This window comes from Rhinopithecus roxellana, chromosome 13 (assembly GCF_007565055.1).
Source record: "Rhinopithecus roxellana isolate Shanxi Qingling chromosome 13, ASM756505v1, whole genome shotgun sequence".
Taxonomy (NCBI): Eukaryota; Metazoa; Chordata; class Mammalia; order Primates; family Cercopithecidae; genus Rhinopithecus; species Rhinopithecus roxellana.
The window spans coordinates 196,789-222,884 of NC_044561.1; the positions used below are offsets into that span (position 1 = coordinate 196,789).

Sequence of the window (26,096 nt, forward strand, 5' to 3'; positions counted from 1 at the left end):
ATACTGATTGAAATTGTTAAGAGGAGGCTGGGCATGGTGGCTCATGCCTGTGATCTTAGTGTTTCGGGAGGCTGAGGACGGAAGATCTCTTGAGGCCAGGAGTTCAATACCAGCCTGGGTAATATAGTGAGACCCCATCTCTACAAAAACCTAAAAAATTAGCTAGGCATGGTGGTATGTGCCTGTAATCCAAGCTACTCAGGAGGCTGAGGCAAGAGTCTCCCCTAAGTCCAGGAATTCAAGGCTGCAGTAAACTATGTTCTCACCATGCACTCCAACCTGAGTGACAGTGAGACACTGTCTCAAAAAGAAAGCAAAAAACAACAAAAAACAAAACCAAACCATTAGGAAGGCAGGAAGCACATAAAAAGATGCCCAATACCACTAATTATTAGGGAAATACAAATCCAAACCACGATAAGATACCACTTCACACCCATTAGGATTGGCTGTTACCACAAAAACAGAACAAATGTTGGTGTAGAGTGGAGAAATTGGAACCCTTGGTGTGTTGCTAGTGGGAATGTGAAATGGTGCAGCCACTAGGGATAACAGTATGGTGGTCCTCAAGATATTAAACATAAAATTACCATTTGATCTAGCAACTCCAGTTGTGTGCATATGCCAAATAGAATTAAAAGAGACTTGAACACAAGATATTTGTACACTTACGTTCACAGCAACATTATTCACAATAGTAAAAAAAAAAAAAAAAAAAAAAAAAAAATAGAAAGAAACCAAATGTTTATCAATGGATGAATGTACAAATAAAATATGGCATATGCATACAATAGAATATTATTCAGTCTTTAAAAAGAATGAAGCTGGGCATGGCAGCTCACACTTGTAATCCCAGCACTTTGGGAGGTCAAGGTGGGCGGATTGCTTGAGCTCAGGAGTTCGAGACTAGCCTGGACAACACTGATAAACCCTGTCTCTATAAAAAATTTAAAAAAAATTAGCAGGCATGGTGGCATGCGCCCATGGTCCCAGCTACTTGGGAGGCTACGGTGGGAAGATCACTTGAACCCAGGAGGTCAAGACTGCAGTGAGCTGTGATCATGCTACTGCACTCTAGTCTGGGCAACAGAGCGAGACTCTATCTAAAAAAAAAAAAAAAGAATGAAATTCTAAGGGAAGAACCTTAAAAACATTATGCTAAGTGAAATAAGCCAGTCACAAAAAGCCAAATGTTGTACAATTCCATTTCTATGCAGTAGCTAGAATAGGTAGATTCATAGAGAAAGGAGAGGTTACTGGGGGCTGGAGGAGGAAGAATGGGAAGTTATGATTTATGTACAGTTTCTATTTGGAATGATGGAAAAAGGTGGGAAAAGTGGGCACAACAATGTGAATATCCTTCATGTCACTGAATTGCAACTTAAAAATGGTCACAATGGCCGGGCGCGGTGACTCAAGCCTGTAATCCCAGCACTTTGGGAGGCCGAGACAGGCAGATCACGAGGTCAGGAGATCGAGACCATCCTGGCTAACATGGTGAAACCCCGTCTCTACTAAAAAATACAAAAAAAAACTAGCTGGGCGAGGTGGCGGGCACCTGTAGTCCCAGCTACTCGGGAGGCTGAGGCACGAGAATGGCGTAAACCCGGGAGGCGGAGCTTGCAGTGAGCTGAGATCCAGCCACTGCACTCCAGACTGGGCGACAGAGCAAGACCCTGTCTCAAAAAAAAAAAAAAAAAATGGTCACAATGATATATTTTATGTTATGCATATTTCACCACAGTAAAAAATTTTTTTAAATTAAGTCAATGGCCAACACCTTGGAGAGAATAAATGAAATAAGGAGTTTTGGGGTAGTTTGTATCAGTTTGCCAATGAGATTTATGGTTTACACTTGGTCTCTGTGAAACCTCTGGGGGGCTTTACTGTTATATAGCAGGAATATGATTATGTGACCAAAAAAACAAAAATCACTAGCTGAGATTCCATTTTGGGGTCTCTGATTCTGAGGTATTCTGCTGCATGTGCCATGGACTGAATTGTGTTTCCCCCAGAATTAATGTGTTTAAGCTCTACTCGCTCTGTCTTTAGGAGGTAATTAAAGTTAAATTAGGTAATTAAGGGTGGGGCTCTAATTTGACAGTACTATGGCCGTACAAGAAGGCCCTCTTTCATTGTCATGTAAGGACACAGCAAGAAAGCGGCCTTCTGTAAGCCAGGAGAGCCCTCACCAGAAATGGACCATGGTGGCACCTTGATCTCGGACTTCCAGACTGCAAAATTATGAGACAATCAATTTCTCTTGTTTAAGCCATGCAGACTGTGATATTTTGTAATGGCAGCCTGAGCAGAGTATGACAACACTGGTGATTCCTAATCTGTAAGAGAAAGATACATCCTGCCTGGCCCTTACCTAGGGAGGACCATTGAAGCCTGCACCTGGTTTCTCTCGACTCTTTGCTCTGAGATAGCCATTGGCTGTGATATATATCCTTACTTTCATACTATGATTATTTTTCACCCTTTTTCTATAATAAACTGCAGATCTGTAAGCACTGTCACTTTGGGTCCTGAGTCTGTCATAGAAGCAAACTGTTTAACTGACGCTATTAGTGTAACTATAAGGAAAGGAAACAGTATAAATTTCTGTCGTTCTAAGGAGAAATAATTAAGATTGATGGGTAAAAGAACCACCTTCACAGAAAGCAGATTTACTTTGTCTTGCAAGGTATTAAGCAAGTCTCTAGGTATGTTCACTATACACTGGATCAGAAGCCAGATGCCCATGTGCGGTGAAGAGACTGCTGCACTGGGTATATGGCCTCAAGGTGCTTACTGAACCTTAAGAGCTTATGATTTTTCCAATCTGGAAAAGCTTTTTCAATAGGAATCATACCTGTGATGTCAGCTTCCCAGCAATCTGCATTCGTTCAATTTCTGCAGGAGATTTGATCAGCCGGAGGCGCTGTATCAGCTGTTGAACACCCCGAACCTTGTTCTTGCTCCTGGCTTTGGCCTCAGTCAAGGACTGCATATAGTCAGAGTGAAGCTGTGCATGCGAGGGCCTCATCCAGTCATACCAAACCATGTTCGTCTCAGCTTAGAATGAGAAGCCAAAAAATAAATTTAAAACAAAACTACCAGCAACAAGAAATATCAACTGTCATAACAACTTCAACAAGAGTCAAAACTATAAAACCTGTAATGTGGAACTCTAAAGTGTTGAGAGTAAGACTCTCTCAGGACTGAAGCAATAAAGGTTTGATTATAAATCACTAAAAAGGTAATTCCCTGGAAATGGCAAGACATTCTAAGACGGAATATCCAGATTTTCTGCCCCTAAACTTCAGTGTTCTTTATAAAGGACGATACATGGGACTAAAGCTTTATTCAAGCTTTGATTTTCTCTCTTTCTCTCTCTCTCTCTCTCTCTTTATTTTTGAGATAGAGTCTCGTTCTGTCACCCAGGCTGGAATGCAGTGGCACGATCTCAGCTCACTGCAACCTCCACCTCCCAGGTTCAAGCGATTCTTCTGCCTCAGCCTCCCAAGTAGCTGGGACTACACGCACCCACCACCACGCCCGGCTAATTTTTGTATTTTCAGTAAAGATGAGGTTTAACCACATTGGCCAGGCTGGTCTCAAACTCCTGACTTTGTGATCCACCCACATTAGCCTCCCAAAGTGCTGGGATTACAGGCATGAGTCACCGTGCCTGGCCTTCATTATTAAATTAATTAAACAATTAAAACAACTGTTCTTCATCACCACTTACTGAGCTAGAGGCACCTGTTGAATAATTGCACACAGAAGGAGAGAAAAACATAAACATACTCAGATTATGACTTTATGGGTAAAGTGTCCCATCCTTTCACATAATGATCTCAGAACTAAAGGAAAGGGTTCTCCTTCCATTCTGGAGCAATTATTCATTGCTATGGAAACACTACAGTTGATATTTCCTCACTTCTCCCTTTGCATCTGCTATACGTTCTCTTTGTAAACAATCACAGTTCAGCTTTCAACTTTAGAGACCTAAGGAAATGGTCTATATTTGCCTAAGATATACGATATAAATGCTCATTATAAAAACGATTTGCACTTAATACCAGATCTACATTTGTTCTTTTTTTCTAACAGTAAGCTATGAACAGTATTCCTAACAATCCAAGTGAGAAGGTCTGTATATTTTATATGACTAAAAAGTACTTTGGGGAAAGCAGAAGGGAAAAAAATCCAGAAAACTTTGATTGGGTATGTACTAGTGATTCTATGTCCTACATATTTTCATTTTTAAAATAAAAATGATTCTAAATATATATTACATGGGAAACACTTTCCTACTTATGATAGATAGAAATTTAATTGTTGCGTAATTTTTTTTTTTTTTTGAGCCCGAGTCTTGCTCTGTCGCCCAGGCTGGAGTACAGTGGCGCGATCTCAGCTCACTGCAACCTCCACCATCCTGGTTCAAGCAATTCCCTCGCTTCAACCTCCCGAGTAGCTGGGATTACAGGCGCACGCCACCATGCCCAGCTAATTTTTTCATATTTTTAGTAGAGACGAGGTTTCACCATGTTGGCCAGACTGGTCTCAAACTCCTGATCTCAGGCAACCTGCCTGCCTTGGCCCCCCAAAGTGCTGGGATTACAGGCGTGAGCCACCGCATCTGGCCAATTGTTGTAATTTTTAAAAAGTAAAACAATCTCTACTACCTGTTCAAAGTGTATGAAATCATAGCTCACCTTTTTTAAAGGTTTCAAAACCTTTAAATAAATGATTTCAGCCAGGTGCGGTGGCTCACACCTATAATATCCTGGGAGGCTTGGGGGCGGGGGGGGGGTGGATCGCCTGAGGTCAGGAGTTCGAGACCAGCCTGACTAACATAGTGAAACCTTGTCTCTACTAAAAAAACACAAAAATGAGCCAGGGCGTGGTGGCGTGTACCTGTAATCCCAGCTACACAGGAGGCTGGAGCAGAATTGCTTGAATCTGGGAGGCAGGAGTTGCAGTGAGCCGAGATCGCACCATTGCACTCCAGCCTGGGCAAGAGTAAAACTCTGTCTCAAGAAAAAAAAAAAAAAAGGAATGGTGACCGAGAAGTACTTTTGAGAAATTTATTTTACATGAGATTGTAACTATAGTGAGTTAATAAAATTTAGACAGTAGAATAGACAACTAGCAACTAATGTAAGAAATAAAAAAGGTACAAAGAAAAGGATTCTATGCCCCATATTTATTGTGGATTTTGAAGACATAAGAAAGTTCAATGAATTGAACAGGCTAATTATCTATAAAATGAAAAATATTTCTATAAATAAAAAGAATTTAATCAGATGTTAGAACTTACATATTCAAATGAGTATTTTCTCCCATAAGAGCCTTTACAGGAAACAGTCTAATATATTTCATGATTGTGAAAAACTTTTGGAATTCTCTTTTAGAAGCTAACTTCAGAAATGATTTATAAGCCATATGAGAAAAATCAAACAAAAACTTTACAATTATACATTATCTTGGCCTGAAATCAGTATTTTTAAACTTGATCATCTATCTTATTTTCCAAATAAGATACTTCAAAAAATAAAATGCTCCCAGAGCTAAAGTTTTATAAGAATTACTAATGATAGTTTATAATGTGGTGTAGGTTCTGAAAAAATTCCCAGAAGAGCCGGGCGCGGTGGCTCAAGCCTGTAATCCCAGCACTTTGGGAGGCCGAGACGGGCGATCACGAGGTCAGGAGATCGAGACCATCCTGGCTAACACGGTGAAACCCCGTCTCTACTAAAAAATACAAAAAACTACCCGGGCGAGGTGGCGGGCGCCTGTAGTCCCAGCTACTCGGGAGGCTGAGGCACGAGAATGGCATAAACCCGGGAGGCGGAGCTTGCAGCGAGCTGAGATCCGGCCACTGCACTCCAGCCTGGGCGACACAGCGAGACTCCGTTTCAAAAAAAAAAAAAAAAAAAAAATTCCCAGAAGAAAAATCTCAAAACATTCAGAATGATTAAAATTTCACCAGAATAACTGTAGAGAAGGTAATTTCTTTTTTTTTGAGACGGAGTCTTGCTCTGCCCCCAGGCTGGAGTGCAGTGGCGCGATCTCGGCTCACTGCAAGCTCTGCCTCCCGGGTTCACGCCATTCTCCTGCCTCAGCCTCCCGAGTAGCTGGGACTACAGGCGCCCGCCGCTACGCCCGGCTAATTTTTTTTGTATTTTTAGTAGAGATGGGGTTTCACTGTGTTAGCCAGGATGGTCTCGATCTCCTGACCTCGTGATCCGCCCACCTCGGCCTCCCAAAGTGCTGGGATTACAGGCGTGAGCCACTGCGCCCGGCCAGAGAAGGTAATTTCTTTGAGGGACAACAACTCAACTGTGGCCGAGCACGGTGCCTCACACCTGTAATCCCAGCACTTCAGGAGGCTGAGGTGGGAGGTTCATTTGAGGCCAGGAGTTCAAAACCAGCGTAGGCAACAAAGTGAAGCTCCATCTCTACAAAAAATTTTAAAAATGAGCCAAACGTGGTGGTGTACCCAGGTAGTCCCAGTATTCTGGAGGTTGAGGCAGGAAGACTGCTTGAGCTTTGGGGTTCGAGGTTGCAGTGAGCCATGAGTATGCCACTATACCTACAGCCCAGTCTGGGTGACAGTGAGACCCTGCCAAAAAAAAAAAAACAGAACTCAACTGTATACGAACCACACAGGATCTTGTTAAAATGTAGATTCTGATTCAGTAGATACAACATGGAAACCTGAGATTTTAATTTCTATTACGTATTATGCATTTTAAATTTTAATATGCATTACCAAGTGATTCTGATGCTGTGATGCACAGATTGTTCTTGGAGAACAGTACCTCCTTTAGAAGAGTCGGCAAGAGCACTAAGATAAGAAGTAGTAGTCAAATATCAAGACTGGTCAGTAATCTTGAAGAGTGGTCCATGCCCATCCTGTCTCTAATTTATTTTTTGGAGATGGGGCCTCACTATGTTGTGTAGTCTGGACCCGAACTCCTGGCCTCAAGTGATCCTTCTACCTCAGCCTCTCAAGTAGCTCAACTACAGATGTACACCACTGTGTCTGGCTTATCCTTTGCTTTAAAAGAAAGTTATCTCTCTGAGATTTCAAACTAGGATAAGTAACAGTCTCCATTAATGAATAATCCAGTGAACATGGAGTTTTTTTTCAATGAAGTGTTCTAAAATTCATTGTGGTGATGGTTGCACAATTCCGTGACTATACCAAAAACTCCTGAATTATATACTTTTATTTTATTTATTTATTTATTTTTTTGAGATGGAGTCTTGCTCTGTCACCTAGGCTGGAGAGCAGTGGTGGGATCTTGGCTCACTGGTTCACTGTAACCTCCTGCAAATGAATAAATGAAATTTTTTTTTTTTAATTAAAGACAGTCTTGCTTGGTTGCCCAGGCTGGAATGCAGTGGCATGATCTTGGCTCACTGCAACCTCCACCTCCCTGGCTCAAGTGATTCTCCTGCCTGAGCCACCTGAGTAGCTGGGATTATAGGCACACGCCACTATGCCTGGCTAATTTTTTTATTTTTAGTAGAGACAGGGTTTTGCCATGTTGGCCAGGTTGGTATTGAACTCCTGGGCTCAAGGAACCTGTCTGCCTCGGCCTCCCAAAGTGCTGGGATTACAGGTGTGAGCCAATGCAGCAGGCATAAATGAAATTATTTAAAGAAGTTCAATCTTCCGGAAAAGGCTTTACATTTCTTTCATGGTGCTCATGGTCTTTTCCTGGTGGTGCTACGATAACGAAATTAAGGACTTGTCTAAACAGGCAAGAAAGGTCTTAATCCTAATCTGGTTTGTAATGTGACTTCTGCTCCCATTTGTTACCTTTCATTTTTGGTAGAAAATGTTGAAATTCTTCTAGCGTATAGGCTTCATCCACTCCAGTTAGAGCTATTGCTCCATCAGTGCCAGATCGTGGACCATCCCAAAGTTCTCGACTGGGATCTCGCCGAGGCACAAAAAGTATGGCTTTGTGTGATGGTAACTGTTTGCCAGGGAGGCTTTGAAGGACAAGAATGCTATCAGGCTCTTGGAATCCACACAGGTACAGGAAATTGTTGTCCTGGTGGAAAGTATAGGGAATATCGTTGCTCATGTAGTACGTAGGGTTGGAGAGCACAACCACCGTCTGGTCTGCCCCGCTGTGCCCTTGAGCTTCCTTCTGGATCAGAGACATTAGTTTGTGTCTGCGAAGTGCATATTCCACCTGAGATAGTCCTGGAGTTACCTCCCCTAGAAATGACAAAAAAAAGGGATGCTTTACATTTCTGCAGTGCCAAAGTACTTAAGGTAGTTTGATATTAGACGGAGATACACAAGTCCAATTGTTCAACTTATGCCAAATCTCCTCCCAGCACATGGAGAATTAAGGAGATAACCCAGGTTTCAAATTTCTATTCCACTGCAAAAACTTGGAAGAAATGATAGTTGAATGTGGCCCCGCCTGAAATCTGGAATCATGGACCCCTTAGATCTCCTCCAGGTCTTTGGCTCATTCTTTTACTCACTCAGTTATATTCATTGAATATAATTTTTTTTTGAGACAGAGTTTCGCTCTTGTTGCCCAGGCTGGAGTGCAGTGGCATGATCTTGGCTCACTGAAACCTCTGCCTCTCAGGCTCAAGCAATTCTCCCACCTCAGCCTCCTGAGTAGCTGAGGTGACTCACGCCTGAAATCCCGGCACTTTGGGAGGCCAAAGCGGGAAGATTACCTGAGGTCAGGAGTTCGAGACCAGGCTGGCCAACATGGTGAAACCTCATCTCTACTAAAAAAAACACAAAAATTGGCCGGGCACGGTGGCTCACGCCTGTAATCCCAGCACTTTGGGAGGCCGAGACGGGCAGATCACGAGGTCAGGAGATCAAGACCATCCTGGTCAACACGGTGAAATCCCGTCTCTACTAAAAATACAAAAAAAATTAGCCAGGCATGGTAGCGGGTGCCTGTAGTCCCAGCTACTCAGGAGGCTGAGGCAGGAGAATGGCGTAAACCCGGGAGGCAGAGCTTGCAGGGAGCCGAGATCGTGCCACTGCACTCCAGCCTGGGTGACAGTGCGAGACTCTGTCTCAAAAAAAAAAAAATTAGCCAGGTGTGGTGGTGCATGCCTGTAATCCCAGCTACTAGGGAGGCTGAGGCAGGAGATCACTTGAACCCAGGAGGTGAAGGTTGCAGTGAGCCGAGACCCCACTAGTGCACTCCAGCCTAGGTGACAGAGCAAGATTGCATCTCAAAAAATATAATAATAATAATAATAAATAATAAAAGTATATAATTCAAGAGTTTTTGGTATAGTCACAGAATTGTGCAACCATCACCACAATGCATTTTTTTTTTTTTTGAGACCGAGTCTCACTGTCGCCCGGGCTGGAGTGCAGTGGCCGGATCTCAGCTCACTGCAAGCTCTGCCTCCCGGGTTTACGCCATTCTCCTGCCTCAGCCTCCAGAGTAGCTAGGACTACAGGCGCCAGCCACCTCGCCTGGCTAGCTTTTTGTATTTTTTAGTAGAGACGGGGTTTCACTGTGTTAGCCAGGATGGTCTCGAACTCCTGACCTCGTGATCCGCCCATCTCGGCCTCCCAAAGTGCTGGGATTACAGGCTTGAGCCACCGCGCCCGGCCCACAATGCATTTTAAAACATTTCAATAAAAAAAAAAAAAAACTCCATGTTCATGAGCAGTCACTCCCCATTTTCTCACAATTCCCCAGCCCTTGGCAACTCCTAATCTATTATCTATCTCTATGGATTTGCCTATTGCAGAGATTTTATATAATGAAACTATACAATATAGGGCCTTTGCTGATTTGGCCAACTGTTTTTTTTTTTTTTTTTTTTTTTGAGATGGAGTCTCGCTGTCTCCCAGGCTGAAGTGCAGTGGCGCGATCTTGGCTTACTGTAAGCTCTGCCTCCTGGTTCACACCATTCTCCTGCCTCAGCCTCCTGAGTAGCTGGGACTACAGGTGCCTGCCATCATGTCTGGCTAATTTTTTGTATTTTTAGTAGAGACGGGGTTTCACCGTGTTAGGATGGTTTCGATCTCCTGACCTCATGATCTGCCTGCCTCGGCCTCCTAAAGTGCTGGGATTACAGGCGTGAGCCACCATGCCTGGCCTTTTTTTTTCGAGATAGTCTCACTCTGTCACCAAGGCTGGAGTGCAGTGGCTTGATGTTGGCTCAATGCAACCTCTACTGCCCAGGTTCAAGCGATTGTCCTGCCTCAGCCTCCTGAATAGCTAGGATTAGAGGCACCTACCACCGCGCCCGGCTAATTTTTTTTGTATTTTTAGCAGAGATGGGGTTTCACCACATTGGCCAGGCTGGTCTTGAACTCCTGACCTAGTGATCCACCTGTCTTGGCTTCCCAAAGTGCTGGGATTACAGGCGTGAGTCACCGCGCCCAGCCAACTTGTTTTTTTCTTTTTATTATTCCCCCAATTATTCTGAAATTAATTCCTTCTTATTTCCTAGATAAGTAAAAAATCTGTTCTTTCCCTATTACCTTGCTTACAATGTGTCTTTTTTCTAAAATTTCTTCTTCCTCCACACTAATTCCACTCCAAAATCTTGGTTTAATACATGTTTGTTTTCAGACTTTTCTCATTCAAAAAGTTTTCTTGATTAGCCCAAGTAATGTTGATTTATCCCTTTAAAAAAAATTTTTTTTAAACAGGGTCTCACTCTGTCACCCAGGCTGGAGTGCAGTGGTGGCATCTCAGCTCATGGCAATGTCTGCCTCCTGAGCTTAAGCAATTCTCCCACCTCAGCCTCCTGAGTAGCTGGGATTACAGGTGTATGCCACCACACCCAGCTAATTTTTTTTTTTTTTTTTTTTTTCCAGACAGGTCTTGCTCTGTCACCCAGGATGGACTACAATGGCATGATCTTGGCTCACTGCAACCTCTGCCTCCCTGGTTCAAGCGATTCTCCTGCCTCAGCCTCCTGAGTAGCTGGGACTACAGGTGTGCACCACCATACAGGGCTAATTTTTGTATTTTTAGTAGAGACAGGGTTTCACCATGTTGGCCAGACTGGTCTCGAACTCTTGACCTCAAGTGATCCACCTGCCTTGGCCTCCCAAAGTGCTGGGGTTACAGGTGTAAGCCACTGCACCCAGCCCCCTCTTAATTTTAAAAAGGTAACAATTTCAGTTCCTTAAATACACACACCGTATAGTTGTATATAAATGTAATACTGAATTATTTCAATAAATGTTTTTCCCTTCACTGTTTGGCTCCTTACTCCTATTTTCTCCTCCTACTCACATCAACACCTTGCCCAGGTTCGTAATCTAGTATGTATCTTTTCTGAGTTTCTTTCTTTCTTTTTTTTTTTTTGAGGCGGAGTCTCGCTCTGTCGCCCGGACTGGAGTGCAGTGGCCAGATCTCAGCTCACAGCAAGCTCCGCCTCCCGGGTTTACGCCATTCTCCTGCCTCAGCCTCCCGAGTAGCTGGGACTACAGGCGCCCGCCACCTCGCCCGGCTAGTTTTTGTATTTTTAGTAGAGACGGGGTTTCACCGTGTTAGCCAGGATGGTCTCGATCTCCTGACCTCGTGATCCGCCCATCTCGGCCTCCCGAAGTGCTGGGATTACAGGCTTGAGCCACCGTGCCCGGCCATCTTTTCTAGAAGAGTTTCTCAACACTCACATAATCATACATACATGCATGTGGGGCTTTTTGGATCACTAGTGTTTTACAAAATGGGACACTACACACTCTTTTTGGTATCTTCCTTTTCCAACAGAACAATATGTCATGGAATTCTTTCCCTTCAAGTCATTTGGTATCGCTTCAATTCATTCTTCTTGATGCCTCCATGATATTTCTTGGGGTAAATAGACCATAACTTATTCAGCCATTTCTCTACTATAGGAATTCAAACTGCTTTCAGCTTTTTGCTGCTATAATAAATATCTTTGTACTTATATCTTAGTACTTTCATGTCCTATGTACTGGTGCTTTAATTACTATGGGGATAGTCCCAGAAGAAAAACGTCTTGGTCAAAGATCTTTGAATTTCCTTAGTACTCATGTTCAGTATATGATTACCTTAGATCTAATTTTTTTTTTTGAAGACAGAGTCCTGCTGTGTCACTCAGGCTGGAGAGGAGTGGCACGATCCCGGCTCACTGAAACTCTACCACATGGGTTCAAGTGATTCTGGTGCCTCAGCTACCCGAATAGCTGGGATTACAGGCGTGAGCCACCAGGCCTATCTTTGCATTTTTATTTATTTATTGCTATTATTTTTATTTTTTGAGAAAGAGTCTTGCTCTGTCATCCAGGCTGGAGTGCAGTGGTGCGATCTCACCTCACTGCACCCTCCGACTTCCCAGTTCAAGCGATTCTCCTGCCTTAGCCTCTCGAATAGCTAGTATTACAGGTGTGCACCACACGGCCAGGCTAATTTTTGTATTTTCAGTAAAGATGAAATTTCACCATATTGGCCAGGCTGGTTTCAAACTCCTGACCTCAAATGATCCACCCGCCTCAGCCTCCTAAAGTGTTGGGATTACAGGCATGAGCCACCGTGCCTGGCCTAATTTTTGTATTTTTAGTAGAGACGGTGTTTCACCATGTTGCCCAGGCTGGTCTCGAACTCCCGACCTCAAGCAATCTGCCTGCCTTAGCCTCCCAAAGTGCTGGGATTACAGGTGTGACCCATGTCCCATGGCCCAGGATCTAACTGTTTTACCTATATATAGTTTATCTCGCCAGCAAATTCTGTAACTTGTATTCCATTAATAAAATATTTTTATTTAACTTTTCAGACATCTACAATAGAAACACACTTATGTTTTTGCTGATGAAGTTGGCAAGAAATAAGAGAGAGAGATAAGTGAAGGCCTTATGGGCCAATGTGAAGCAGCTGAAGCAACAAAATGGGGCCAAGAAGAGCTCATATCACATTTTTTTCTTTCAAGATTGAGCTGGCTAACAGTCTCCTAGGATTCTTAGAACACTGAACTTTGTACTAGAGCTATTTATCTCTTTGATAATTATTCCTGTTGAGTCTGCCACTGTTACTCAACATTGAAAATTTCCTAATTTACTCAAGTAGTAAATACTCTTACAAAAGCAGAGGCTGGTTATAATCGGTGAATTATCTGACCTTTCCTTTTTTTCATCTTTTTATTTTCTTCCTTTCTTGAACTTTGCTTTTGGTTATTTCACAGCTATAGTCCATAAAATAAAAAGAAATTTAAAAATCACCTGGGTGAGGTGGCTCACGCCTATAATCCTAGCACCTTGAGAGGCCAAGGCAGGCAGATCACCTGAGGTCAGGAGTTCGAGGCCAGTCTGGCCAACACGATGAAACTCTGTCGCTACTAAAAATACAAAAAATTAGCCAGGTATGGTGGCGCACACCTATAGTCCTAGCTACTTGGGAGGCTGAGGCAGGAGAATCGCTTGAACCCAGGAGGCAGACGTTGCAGTGAGCTGAGATCACCCCACTACATTCCGGCCTGGGCGACAGAGTGAGACTCAGTCTCTAAAAAACAAGAAAGAAATTTAAAAATCAATTCATTTTTTAAAAAAATTCCAGAAGAAAATTCCTAATTTTAATAACTTTATATGTTCTCTCTCATTTTCATTAATAACAGTATAAATTAATGCATATCAGGAAGTTACTTCTGAAACAAGAAAATTATTTGGAAATCAAAGCAGGATAAAAAAAAAACCGTCTTTTATACCCTTCAAAGCATTCCTATGTTTGCTGAATCCAATTTCATACAATTGACTGCATGAGAAATATTTAAAACACTGGCTATATTTTCCCAAACCTATTAATTATCAACACTACTGAGTGATCATTAAATAAATGCTTCTAAACTTCTAAAATCTCAACACAACAAAGCACTCTCCATCACAACAATTTTCTTTTTTTTTTTTTTTTTTGAGATAAAGCTTCACCCTTATTGCCCAGGCCAGAGTGCAATGGCACAATCTCGGCTCACTGCAACCTCTGCCACCCGGGTTCAAGCGATTCTCCTGCCCCAGCCTCCCAAGTAGCTGGGATTACAGGAATGCACCACCACACCAGGCTAATTTTGTATTTCTAGTAGAGATGGGGTTTCCCCATGTTGGTCAGGTTGGTCTTGAACTCCTGACCTCAGGTGATCCACCGGCCTCGGCCTCCCAAAGTGCTTGGATTACAGGTGTGGGCCACTGTACCCAGAAACAAAAAATTTACTCAAGGAAAAAGAAACCTTTCCATTTGAAGGAGGAAAAAAAAATGTGTTAAAGCAATGACCTTTAAACCCTGGGAGTAAACTTGGAAGGTGTTATGGCCTTTGATCACAGAACTCAACTTTATAGTCAATCTGGCCTGAATTTCTTGATAAAATTATACCTGAATATCAGATCCTCTGGCAACTTTGTAGAATTGTAAAGAATTAAAAAACAAAGTCAGCATTTTATGACGTGGAACCACTTAAGATGGAAAGGCTCTTCTAACAAGTTTATTGAGCCAATCAAAAGCCTAGATATTGGAAGTTGGACTCTGCAAAGTCTCACTATCAGTTCTGAGATTCTGCAGCCAAGAAGGAAAGCTCTTCCAGGACCCTTAGGATCATGCCTCTTGAAGAGAAAAGCAGTAATGTTCTTCATATTTTACCAGCTACACAAAACACCCAGAAAGGAAGATATAACAAAGACTGAAAATGGATGAAATGATACAGGTCTTTGCTACAATCTAGGTATGTATTTTATTTCCTGAAACTAACTAGATTAGAATTTTAACATGGTCTGATTTTGAAAAGAAGTCTGCTTAATATTAGGTAGTTTTCACAGCATATAAGGAAGTAATTAATAAACTATCACTTTGCAGTTGGAGAATGGGGAGAAAGAAAAAGCTAGTGATTCCTTTATAATGTAAAACAGGCATCTCAGAAAAAATGCAATGACCAAATAAAAAATACTCTAAATAGATTTGCATATATTGAGCAAAACTAAACAAACAGAAAGGCTACATACATACATATTACGATTCTGTATGATTCCACTTACATGAAGTCAAGAAAAAGCAAAACAGTCTATGATGATAGAAACCAAAAGAGTGGCTGCCTATGAAGGTGGAGACTGACTGGAGGAGCATGAGGGAACTTTCCAGGACGATGAAAATGTTCTATATCTTGACTGAGCTGTAGGTTACCTTTGTTAAAGCTCACTGAACTGCATATATAAGATCTGTGAAATTTGCTGTATATAAATTTTACCTTATTCAAAAAAAGTATACTACTCTCCAAACAAAGTAACTTTTATACTAAGACTTCTCTCAGTTGGATGTCTTCTTATAAAAAATGTAATGAGAAAATACTTTAAAAAATATTCCCAGAGAGTATTTTTTGGCACAGGTATCATGCACTGTTTTGTGGTTGAAAGTGTGGATTCTGAGTTAGGCTTTTGTGAGTTGGAATCCTGGCTTAGCAATTCACTGAGTGACTTGGAAAGAGCTACCAAACTTCTCTGTGCCTCAGTCTCCTCATATAAAATGGAAATAACAATAGCACTGACTTCACAAAGTTGTCAGGTGGATTATGTAAGTTAATAAAACACTTAAAACATAACACTTAGCACTACGTTAAGTATTAAGCTATAATTATTATCAAAATAAAAAATTTACACTTGAACTGGTTGCCATCCTGGTAATCCAAAGCCAGGCAGGACCTTAGAAGAGTAAAATTTACATGGACAACCACTATTACGACAACAAATGAGATCAAAATAATTATTTACATAGAAGACCTGGAAGTCTTTGGCTTTTTCACATGTTAGGAATGCGTCTCCATTGACCATTCAGAAACTTTTCATTATTATTCATTTCTTTAGGTAGCTCCTGATTCTTGCCTAGGGCTGATTCTTGCTAATCTTTACCTCAGAGAGTTTCTCAGTGTTAATGAGGACTACACACACAAAGGTAAAAAAGAGAAATACAAATGTCGTTTATTTATTTATTTTTTGAGACAGAGTTTTGCTCTGTTGCCTAGGCAGGAGCAAAGCGGCGCGATCTTAGCTCACTGCAACCTCTGCCTCCTGGGTTCAAGTGATTCTCGTGCCTCAGTCTCCCGAGTAGCTGGGATTACAGGCATGTGCCACCATGCCCAGCTAATTTTTTTTTTTTTTTTTTTAGTAGAGATGGAGTTTCGCTATGTTGGCCAGGCTGTTGTCAAACTCCATGCCTCAAGCAATCCGCCCACCTTGGCCTCCCAAAGCGCTGGGATTATAGGTGTGAGCCACCGTGCCCAGCCAAAGTCATTTATTTTTAATTTTCTAGTATTTACACTACATGAAAACTTTATTATATTTCAAGATTTTCTATTGGGCTTAAAAACAAACAAACAGAGAAATCCTCTATAATTCTTCACGAGATGACAGTTCATAGATTATTGGTATAATGGCATCCTGAAATGGTCTGTCAATATGTACTAGATGTGTAAGTAAAAAACAGGTTTATTCATCTATAAATTTATTTACATAGCGACTACATTATTTACTCTGCATTAAAACTGAATCAGGAGATGAAGACAAGAGGAAAACAAATAATCCCTATGAATACAGTGATTTAAAATTATTATATAAGTAAGCCTGGGCAACACAGTGAGATCCCATCTCTACAAAAATTTTAAAAATCAGCCAGGCATGGTGGCTTATGCCTGTAGTCCTAGCTACTTGGGACACTGAGGCGGGAGGATCGCCTGGGAGGTCGAGACTGCAGTGAGGTATGATTGTGCCCCTGCAGTTCAGCCTGGGAGACACAGCAAGAACCCATCTTAAAAACAAAACAAAAATGAAAACAAATAACGTTACATAGGTACATTGGGGTGAGAAAAGAAAATATATTACTTTATAAAAACAGGTGGGCTTCATGGTGAAATACTTAGAGAAAAAGTAGACTTTCAACTTAAATTTAAACCTGTAGGATACAAAACTTTCAATCTACTATTCTATCAGGTATAATCTATTTTAAAAGTGTTTTGAAATGGTTAGATAAATGTAACGTCATCACTCATTTGATGGTGGTGATGACGATAAAGATGTGAATGAATTTAAGGACTAAGTGACTAGGGATAAGACTACAGAGGCATGGGGAAGACACATTCTCTGTTTTCAAACATGGCCAATGGCCACAGATCTGGCTTGTCCCCTTAAGTCATCAGGCATCTCATGCGCCTAGCTACATGAGTACCCACTAGGTTAGTGGTGTATGTGAGAAACACCTGGGGAGCTCTTCAAAACACATGTTCCAAAGGCTGAGTATGGTGGCTCATGCCTATAATTCCAGCACTTTGGGGGGGCCAAGGTGGTAGAATTGCTTGAGTCCAGGAGTTCAAGACAAGCCTGGGCAACATAGTGAGACCCTATCTCTATAATACAAAAATTAGTTGGGCAGTTGGGCATGGTGATGCATGCCTGTAGTTCTAGTTATTCAGGAGGCTGAAGCAGAAGATTGCTTGACCCCCGGAAGTCAAGATTCCAGTGAGCTGTGATCTCGGCACTGTACTCCAACCTTGGAGACAGAGTGAGACCCTGTCTCAAAAAACCAAAAACAAAAACACATGTTCTAAGCCCTCCCTTTGAGACTATCATTCAATAGCTCTTTAGAGTCCTAGCATGTATGTATATTTTGAAAAAGCTTACCCAACAGTCTAGGCAGGTCCAAACTACTTCCAATTTCTGTTATTTTCTTTATACATTTTACTTTTTAAATTCTTCTGAGATAGGGTAACACTCTGTCACCCAGGCTAGAGTGCAGTGGCGAAATCATGGCTCACCACAGCCTTGACCTCCTGGGCTCAAGCATCATTTTATTTATTTTATTTTTTATTTATACTGGAGTGCAGTGGTGCAATCATGGCTCACTACGGCCTTGACCTCCTGGTCTCAAGCATCATTTTATTTATTTTTTATTTTTCTTCCTGACTCCCCAAACTTGTTATCAAGCATCATTTTAATCTTTTAAATAGTATAAAAATCTTACCACCACCAAAATAGTATCTTTGTCTTTTAGATATTAAAATCAACCATATTTAACAAGTTTTAAAAATAAAATGCATCCCTTGCTCAAGAGACAGCTACAATTAAACCATCACTGAAAGATGGGCAGCTGATTTTGAAACTCTTAAGGGAAAAAGATTTGGGAATAATTATCTATAACCCATTCTAGAATCAATCTTTTCATCATTTTAAATATTATATTCACTATAACTGTATCGTCTGTGCCATTATATTTTTTTAAATTTTTATTTCTATTTTATTTTATTTTTGAGACAGGGTCTTGCTCTGTTGCCTAGGCTGGAGTGGAGTGGCACAATCTCGGCTGACTGCAGCCTTCACTTTCCAGGCTCAAGCAATCCTCCTACCTCAGCTTCCCAAAGTGTTAGGATTATAGGCGTAGCTAGCACTACAGGCATGTGCCACCACACTCAGCTAATTTTGCTTACTGTTTTGTAGAGATAAGGTCTCACTATGTTGCCCAGGCCTCCCACAGTGCTGGGATTACAGGCGTGAGCCACTACACCTGGCTTCTGCCATTATAGTTGACGATAGAGATGAAAAGGTAAATGGTGAAAGCATTGTCTTAAATTTTATGCCACATAGTTGCATTCTGATTATTTCCCCAAAAATCTGTTCACTGCTGTAGTTGAAAACTAAGAAGTGGGACGGGCTTGGTGGCTCCCACATGTAATCCCAGCACTTTGAGAGGCCAAGGCGGGTGGATCATGAGGTCAGGAGTTCAAGACCAGCCTGACCAATATGGTGAAACCCTGTCTCTGCTAAAAATACAAAAATTAGCCAGGCGTGGTGGTGCACACATGTAGTCCCAGCTACTTGGGAGGCGGAGGTTGCAGTGAGTTGGATCACGCCATTGCACTCTAGCCTGGGCAACAGAGCGAGACTCCGTCTCAAAAAAGAAAAAAAAAAAAAAAACCATGAAGTGGTTCTACATATGTTAGACAAGTTATTCTGACAAGCCCAACTCCCTGAGTAGCCCTTTTTAAATCTAGCACTCCAAACTATACCACATATTCTAAAACTAATTTTGTTTAAGAATGTAAAAATTTTAGAAATAATGCCTCATTAGGTATCCCACTGAGTCTTCCCATTCATTCTCTGATATGTTTCAGTGTTTCTTTGAGATGAATGTCTTGCTGTCCTGCATAATGACAATATTACTCCTTTGGCAATAATCAGGGAACCGTGGAACCATCTTTCCTGTACAGATAATATAAAAAGTAGACTCGTTGGGCGCAGTGGCTCACACCTGTAATCCCAGCACTTTGGGAGGCTGAGGCGGGCAGATCACCTGAGGTCAGGAGTTCGAGACTAGCCCGGCCAACATGGTGAAACTCCATTTCTACTAAAAACACAAAAATTACCGGGTGTGGTAGCAGGCGTCTATAATCCTAGCTACTTGGGAGGCTGAGGGAGGAGAACTGCTTCAACCCGGGAGGCAGAGGTTGCAGTGAGCAGCGATTGTGTCGTTGCACTCCAGCCTGGGCGACAAGGACGAAACTCCGCCTCAAAAAAAAAAAAAAAAAAGTAGACTCACAGTTCAGAATGCCACTTGCCTTCCCATATGGAATCATTTTCATGTCTGAGTGTGAAGTGTGAGACACAGTACTAATCAAAGAGACTGACCAACATTTTCCATCCCTACAGATACAGTCCTTAGCACAGAGATGGCACTGTCATAAAAAGCAGAAATGGTCTACAGTGCTCAGATTTAAGGAAATGACACGTTTTGAAAATCACTAGAACCTAGCAGTAGCACAGCCAGAACAGAATTTATTTCCCGTGTCATCCTGCTAAATATTTTCCAAGCTATTGATGCTTCAGGAAACTTGGATAGGTAGGTATGGCAAAGAAAAATCTAGGAAAAATAGCTCCCAAGAATTCAGAGGAACTGGCCCAGTAATTACACTTTTTTTTTTGAGAGGAAGACTCACGCGGTTGCCCAATCTGGAGTGCAATGGCGTGATCTCAGCTCACTGCAACCTCTGCCTCCTGGGTTCCAGTGATTCTCCTGCCTCAGCCTCCTGAGTAGCTGGGACTACAGGCAGGCACCACCAAGCCCAGCTAATTTTTATATTTTTAGTAGAGATTTCACTATGTTGGCCAGGCTGGTCTCGAACTCCTGACCTCGTGATCCACCTGCCTCAGCCTCCCAAAGTGCTGGGATTATAGGTGTGAGCCATCACGCCCAGCCTCAGTAATTTCACTTCTAAGAATTTAAGGAAATAATAGAGCAATACACAAAGAGTGTGTACACATGTACACTTACACATACACCTATATAAGAAATAAGACTATAAAGAAACATATACCAAAATTTTCTCAACAGTGTCTTTCTCTGAGTTGTGGGATTATCAGTAATTAAAAAAAAAAAAATCTATGCTTACCTGTATTCTCTTTTTCTGTATGCACAGAACTTGCATAATAATTAGGAAAGGCACGGAGATGTTTCCCAAAAGTATTAAGTACATACTGCCATGTATTAGGGAAATATGGAAAACATGAAACTTTTGGAGAAACCAAGTAGCACATGACATAATTGTATATCCTAAACTGACCAACTGCGTAAGAGACTTTTTTTTGAGAGACACGGTCTCACTCTGTCACCCAAGATGGAGTGCAGAGAGGCATGATCACAGCTCACTGCATCCTTGACCTCCTGGGCTCATGCAATCCTCCCACCCGAGTCCCCCGAGTAGCTGGGACTACAGGCATGAGCACTAATTGTTTTATTTCTTATAGAGACAGGGTCTTGCTATGTCGCCTGCGCTCATCTCGAACTCCTAACCTCAAGTGATCCTCTCACCTTGTCTTTCCAAAGTGTTGGGATTACAGGCATGAGCCACTGTATGTGGCCTAAAAGAGACTTTTTAAGTAAGTATGACATGCCTTTTAATTTTTTTCTTTTTTCTTTTTTTATTTTTATTTTTGAGACAGAGTCTCCCTCTGCCCCCCAAGCTGGAGTGCAGTGGCGCAATTTTGGCTCACTGCAACCTCCGCCTCCCGGATTCAAGTGATTCTCCTGCCTCAGCCACCCCAGTAGTTGAGATTACAGGCATATGCCACCACACCTGGCTAATTTTTTTTTTTTTTTTGGTATTTTTAGTAGAGATGGGATTTCACCATATTGGTCAGGCTGGTCTCAAACTCCTGACCTCAGGTGATCCACCCACCTTGGCCTCCCAAAGTGCTGGGATTACAGGTGTGAGCCACTGCGCCCGGCCCCTTTTAATTTTTCTTAAAAATTTACTCTTCTTCACCCTACGATCATTTTAACACTTCCACAAGTTTTGCATCTCTGGAAGGAGAAAGACAAATGATTAATTCTTTTGATACTTTTGTCTGCAGAAAAATCTGTACCTAATGGCATACCTGATAGTTTGAAGTCTAAAATCCTAATAATTCTGTTTTAAAATTCCACTTCCATCCCTTCTCACTTACCCCAGTGTCCAAAATCCCATGTCTAGGAGAGTAAAATTAGGACAGACATCCCTTTTCCCCCAGATATTCACATACGTATGTATATGAACATACACATGTGCATATTTATTTATATTCACTTATACTTAATATGCAATTAAGGTATAGAGCAAAAAAGTCTAGATACAGAGACCATTATCTTGACAATATAATTACTAGGTTTAAGGCCTGGAAAATGCAGCTTACCATGTAAAAATATCTCACCACAAGAAATCAGTAATTTTCAAAGCTGGTAAAACTATCAATTCTACAAAAAAAAAAAAAAAACTCGAGGCTACAGGAAGGTTGATAGGGTAAATACTAAAATTAATACCAACTGGGTTGCTATTAAGCTTACCTTACAGCTTTGAAAAACTGATTTCTTGTGGGTTTCAGTGGTGAGCTGCATTTCCTTAGTTTCAGTCGACTTCCCAGCAGGAATTCGAGTCTGATGAAAAATCAGCAAAAGGAAGCCCTCACTGAGAAACATACTGGTATCATTCACTGAGTGGAGACAGTGAAAAAGGAACATATTTCTACAGGCAATTTTACATTAGTAATATATATGTTTATATGGCAAATACGGATTTAATTTCTTATGGCAGAAAGAACAATTAATTTTCCTTGAAAACCTGATTGCTTTTTCTACAACGTGTTTGCTTTTACCCTACCTACCTCTTTGACATATTCATTAGTCACAGTTCACCCCTTAAGTGCCCTTTAAGAAATCAAAACAAAAAACCTTTTGGTCTAAGGTCTCAATTTGAGCAGTAGTTATAAGACATCTTCTGGCAGCAACGCTGGGATCTTATAGCAGAAAAAAAAATTAGTAAAACAAACCTTTAACAATTTTTTGCATCACCTTTATCAACTGGGATACTACCTCTCAAATCTGTGACAAACAAATCTGGAAATCTTGCTTCATCTATATAGAAATAGGTTAAAATTTTAAAGTAAGTATTTGATAATTTCAAGAAAAAACACATTTTCTAAAATGTCTTTAACACAGTAATTCACAATAGTATACAGTTCTAAAAACTGAGAAATAGAACTTTGCTTTAAAAACATCCTGAAATACATACCTTTCATTAATTATTCTGAATTATAAGGTTTATCATATTTAAACCTTGTTCTAGACTAGTACTGTCAATAAAGCACCAGTACTCACAGGTAAATTTAAATTTAAATTAATTAAAATTAAATAAAATAAAATGTTCAGTTCCTCAGCTGTACTAGCAACCTTATTAGTGTACAATGGCCATGTGAGGTTGGTGGCTGCCTTATGGAACAGCACAGGTCCAGAGCTTACTGCAAGAAGTTCTATTCAATAGCATTGCTCTAGACGAAAGCTAAATGGGGAGACAGCATAGTTAAAAGGCCTTACCTGGTCTGAGGAGGTGTGGGTGTGTAAAGGGGCTGGGCTGGCCTAAGTATCGGTTTGGAATCCTCCTTTCTGGGACAGGATGAAGGGAGTACCTTCGCTGTGAACACAACATACATCCTGAATGAAGAATAAAGAGGACGAAATGAAACAATAGATCTAAGAAGTCTTCATGGTATAAATACACTTATCCATCTCCAGCAGTTTGGATGCTTTAGAAAAATGCAAACTAGTATTTCCTTCCTTCTCTCCTTCAATATTCATTTATTTATTTTTAAGACAGAGTCTCACTCTGTCGCCCAGGCTGGAGTCAGTGGCTCAGCCTCCCAAGTAGCTGGGACTACAGGTATGTGCCACCAAGCCTGGTTAATTTTTTTTATTTTTGGTAGAGATGAGGTCTCACTATGTTGCCCAGGCTGGAAACTCACACCATTTTCTTTGTAATCATCTTAGAAACGATGATTTTTCCTTTTTTAAATCTTTTTAGAAGAAACTATGCTTTTTCTAAACAATCCTCTACAAACTTAATTGGAATTAACTTTTAAGACTCCTCTCTCCCAAATACATATATTATTATTCATAATTCGTAGTCCTTACAGAAATTGTGTGTTCACAAAGAGATTGTACAGTATTGACTGTTGAGATCAAACAGAGAGGACCTAGTGAGCAGCAGGGGGGAGGGATAAGAGCAAAGATTACAAAGTCAAATAAACCTGAGTTTGAATCTCAGCTTCTCTGGTACTAACTGTGTAATCTTGTCCAGATTACTTCTCTGAGTCTGATTCTGTGTCTGTAAAACAATGATGATAATGCCTACTTCACATGACAGTTAAAAATCTAATTCCTTAATTTAGAATGCAAAGCCTTCAAAGCTCTCTTATCTTCCTAATCTTTTCATCTCCCTCCAGCAGCACTAACCGCTGGTGGAGTAGGCTGCTGCTGCACTGGTGAGTTATCTCGTGATTTCTCTCTCTCCTCTTGCACCTTCTCCAATGCACGCTTGTGCACACATACTCATGCACACATAGTATCTTCTGTAATCTCATTCGGGAGTGAAATTTCAGAATATAAAAAGTTAACTGATTCCTTTTTCAATGCTCATATGAAATAATCCTAGCATATCCTTCTATTTTGGACCACTCTCAAGCAGAAGGAGCTTAACTTTAATAAATTCAAAGCAAACAAGTGACACTTTAACAGGAGACATAAATTGAGATGTTTATTCCCAGTACATTTTTAAAAAAGGTCTCAATAGCTTCTTACTTACATTAAACATCTTTTGCCCAAAGTCATATAATTAGTAGCAAAGCTGATGTGTTAAGTTCTATTTCAAAAATATCCAGTTCATTCGTAAGTTTCAAACTCTTTTGCTTAGGAAACTTCATGATTTGGATCCTGCTCCCTCATCTGACCTAATCCTCAAAAAACATTATTGCAGCCACACTAAGCTACTTGAAGAATCCCTGCGAAATCATTTTGTATCATAATAGCATTTGCATGAAAGAATACAGTTCTCTTAAAGTGGACACTGCCTGCTTATATGATTACACAAATTCTAAAAAAAATCAGCTCAAATAGCACTTATGCAGGAGACTTCTCACTCTTCTCACACCTACTGCTTCTGTTTCAAATGTCTTCGCCAAGGCTCCTATGGTTTCTATTTTAATACCTACTACACTTCACATAATTGCTAATTAGTTTGCCAGTCTACTATGAACAATCTTTGGAAAAAGAGATAACTTGTTACTTGACTTTATTTTCCCAGTGATTTGATTTGGAATGTATTTTGAAGTTAAAAGTCAATGAGTCTGGCTTCTGATTGGACATAAGAAATAAAGAAAAAAGAGGAATTAAGAATAATTCTTGATTTTTGACTTCAACAAGTGAATAAATGGTTGTACCATTACATGAAACAGGAAAGCCTAAGATATTTATTGGAAATAAATTTAATGGAGAGGTCAAATGAGCAATCTTAATTTCAGGGAGAAAAGTGCCAGGCTAGATATAAAAATTAAGGTGTTATAAGCACACAGATAGCATCTAAAGCCCTGGGAATGGGTATTAACCAGGGAAACTGAACAAAGCCAGGCACTGTAATATTTTAGTGTGAGAAGGAGCACAGGAGAAAGAAGGAAAATAAGAAGAATGTGGTATTTAGGGCCAGGCGCAGTGGCTCATGCTTGTAATCCCGGCACGTTGGGAGGCCGAGGCAGGCAGATCACTTGAGGCCAGGAGTTCGGGACCAGCCTAGCCAACATGGCTAAACCCTGTCTCTACCCGCCATCCCCTACCCCCCACAAAAAAAGAGTGTGGTATTTAGGAAGTTAAACAAACAAGTGTTTTCAGAAGTGGGGAGGGCCAGGCCAGGCGCGCTGGCTCACGCTTGTAATCCCAGCACTTTGGGAGGCCGAGGTGGATGGATCACCTGAGGTCGGGAGTTCGAGACCAGCCTGACCAACATAGAGAAACCCCATCTCTACTAAAAATATAAAATTAGCCGGGTACGGTGGTGCATGCCTGTAATCCCAGCTACTTGGGAGGCTGAGGCAGGAGAATGGCTTGAACCTGGGAGGTGAAGGTTGTGGTGAGCCGAGATCACACCATTGCTCTCCAGCCTGGGCAACGGGAGTGAAACTCGATCTCAAAAAAAAAAGAAAGAAAAGAAAAGCAGGGAGGGCTCACAGTGTGGCCAGTGCCTCAAAATATAAGGAAGCCAAAAGGACGACCACTGGATATGGTAACATCAAAGTCACTGGAGACCCTGGCGATTTTAGCAGAGTAAAGAAGACAGAAGCCAGATTGGAGCGTGCCAAGGAGGGAATACGATGTAAGAAAGCAAAGACACTGAGACAATACTCTGGATAAGTTTTGTTGTGAAGAGGCAGAGAAAATGGCACAGCAGATGGCTGGGAGGCAAAGGATCATCAAAGAGGGGGATAACGGCAGAAACAAGTGCACGTCTTATAACTTTACACTCCACTGAAATTAGTTTTTTCAAACTATATGAATTTCTTAAGAGCAGAATTTCCTATTTTCTACCTTCTCTCTGTATCATAGTGTCAGAGGCGTTCGAACCAGAGCAACTCCATCTTCAGTAGGGGTCTGGTAAAATAAGGCTAAGACCTGCTAGGCTACATTCCCAGTTTAAGTTAAGGCAGTCTTAAACACAGAAGGAAACAGGTCGGCACAAAATGCAGGACATAAAAACCTTGCTAATAAAACAGGTAAGTTATAGTAAAGAAGCTG

General features: G+C 41.2%; 1 protein-coding gene across 1 annotated transcript in view; it reads right to left on the reverse strand.

Moving 5' to 3' along the window:
• XPNPEP3 (X-prolyl aminopeptidase 3) overlaps window positions 1-26,096 on the reverse strand; it is a 70,615-nt gene that overhangs the window by 35,785 nt on the left and 8,734 nt on the right. Inside the window, exons 2-4 of the mRNA XM_010377647.2 lie at window positions 22,854-22,970; window positions 7,823-8,230; window positions 2,858-3,060 (exon numbers count right to left, since the gene is read on the reverse strand). Of these exons, the coding sequence (XP_010375949.2) occupies window positions 2,858-3,060; window positions 7,823-8,230; window positions 22,854-22,970 (728 nt within the window). The remainder of the gene's footprint in view (window positions 1-2,857; window positions 3,061-7,822; window positions 8,231-22,853; window positions 22,971-26,096) is intronic.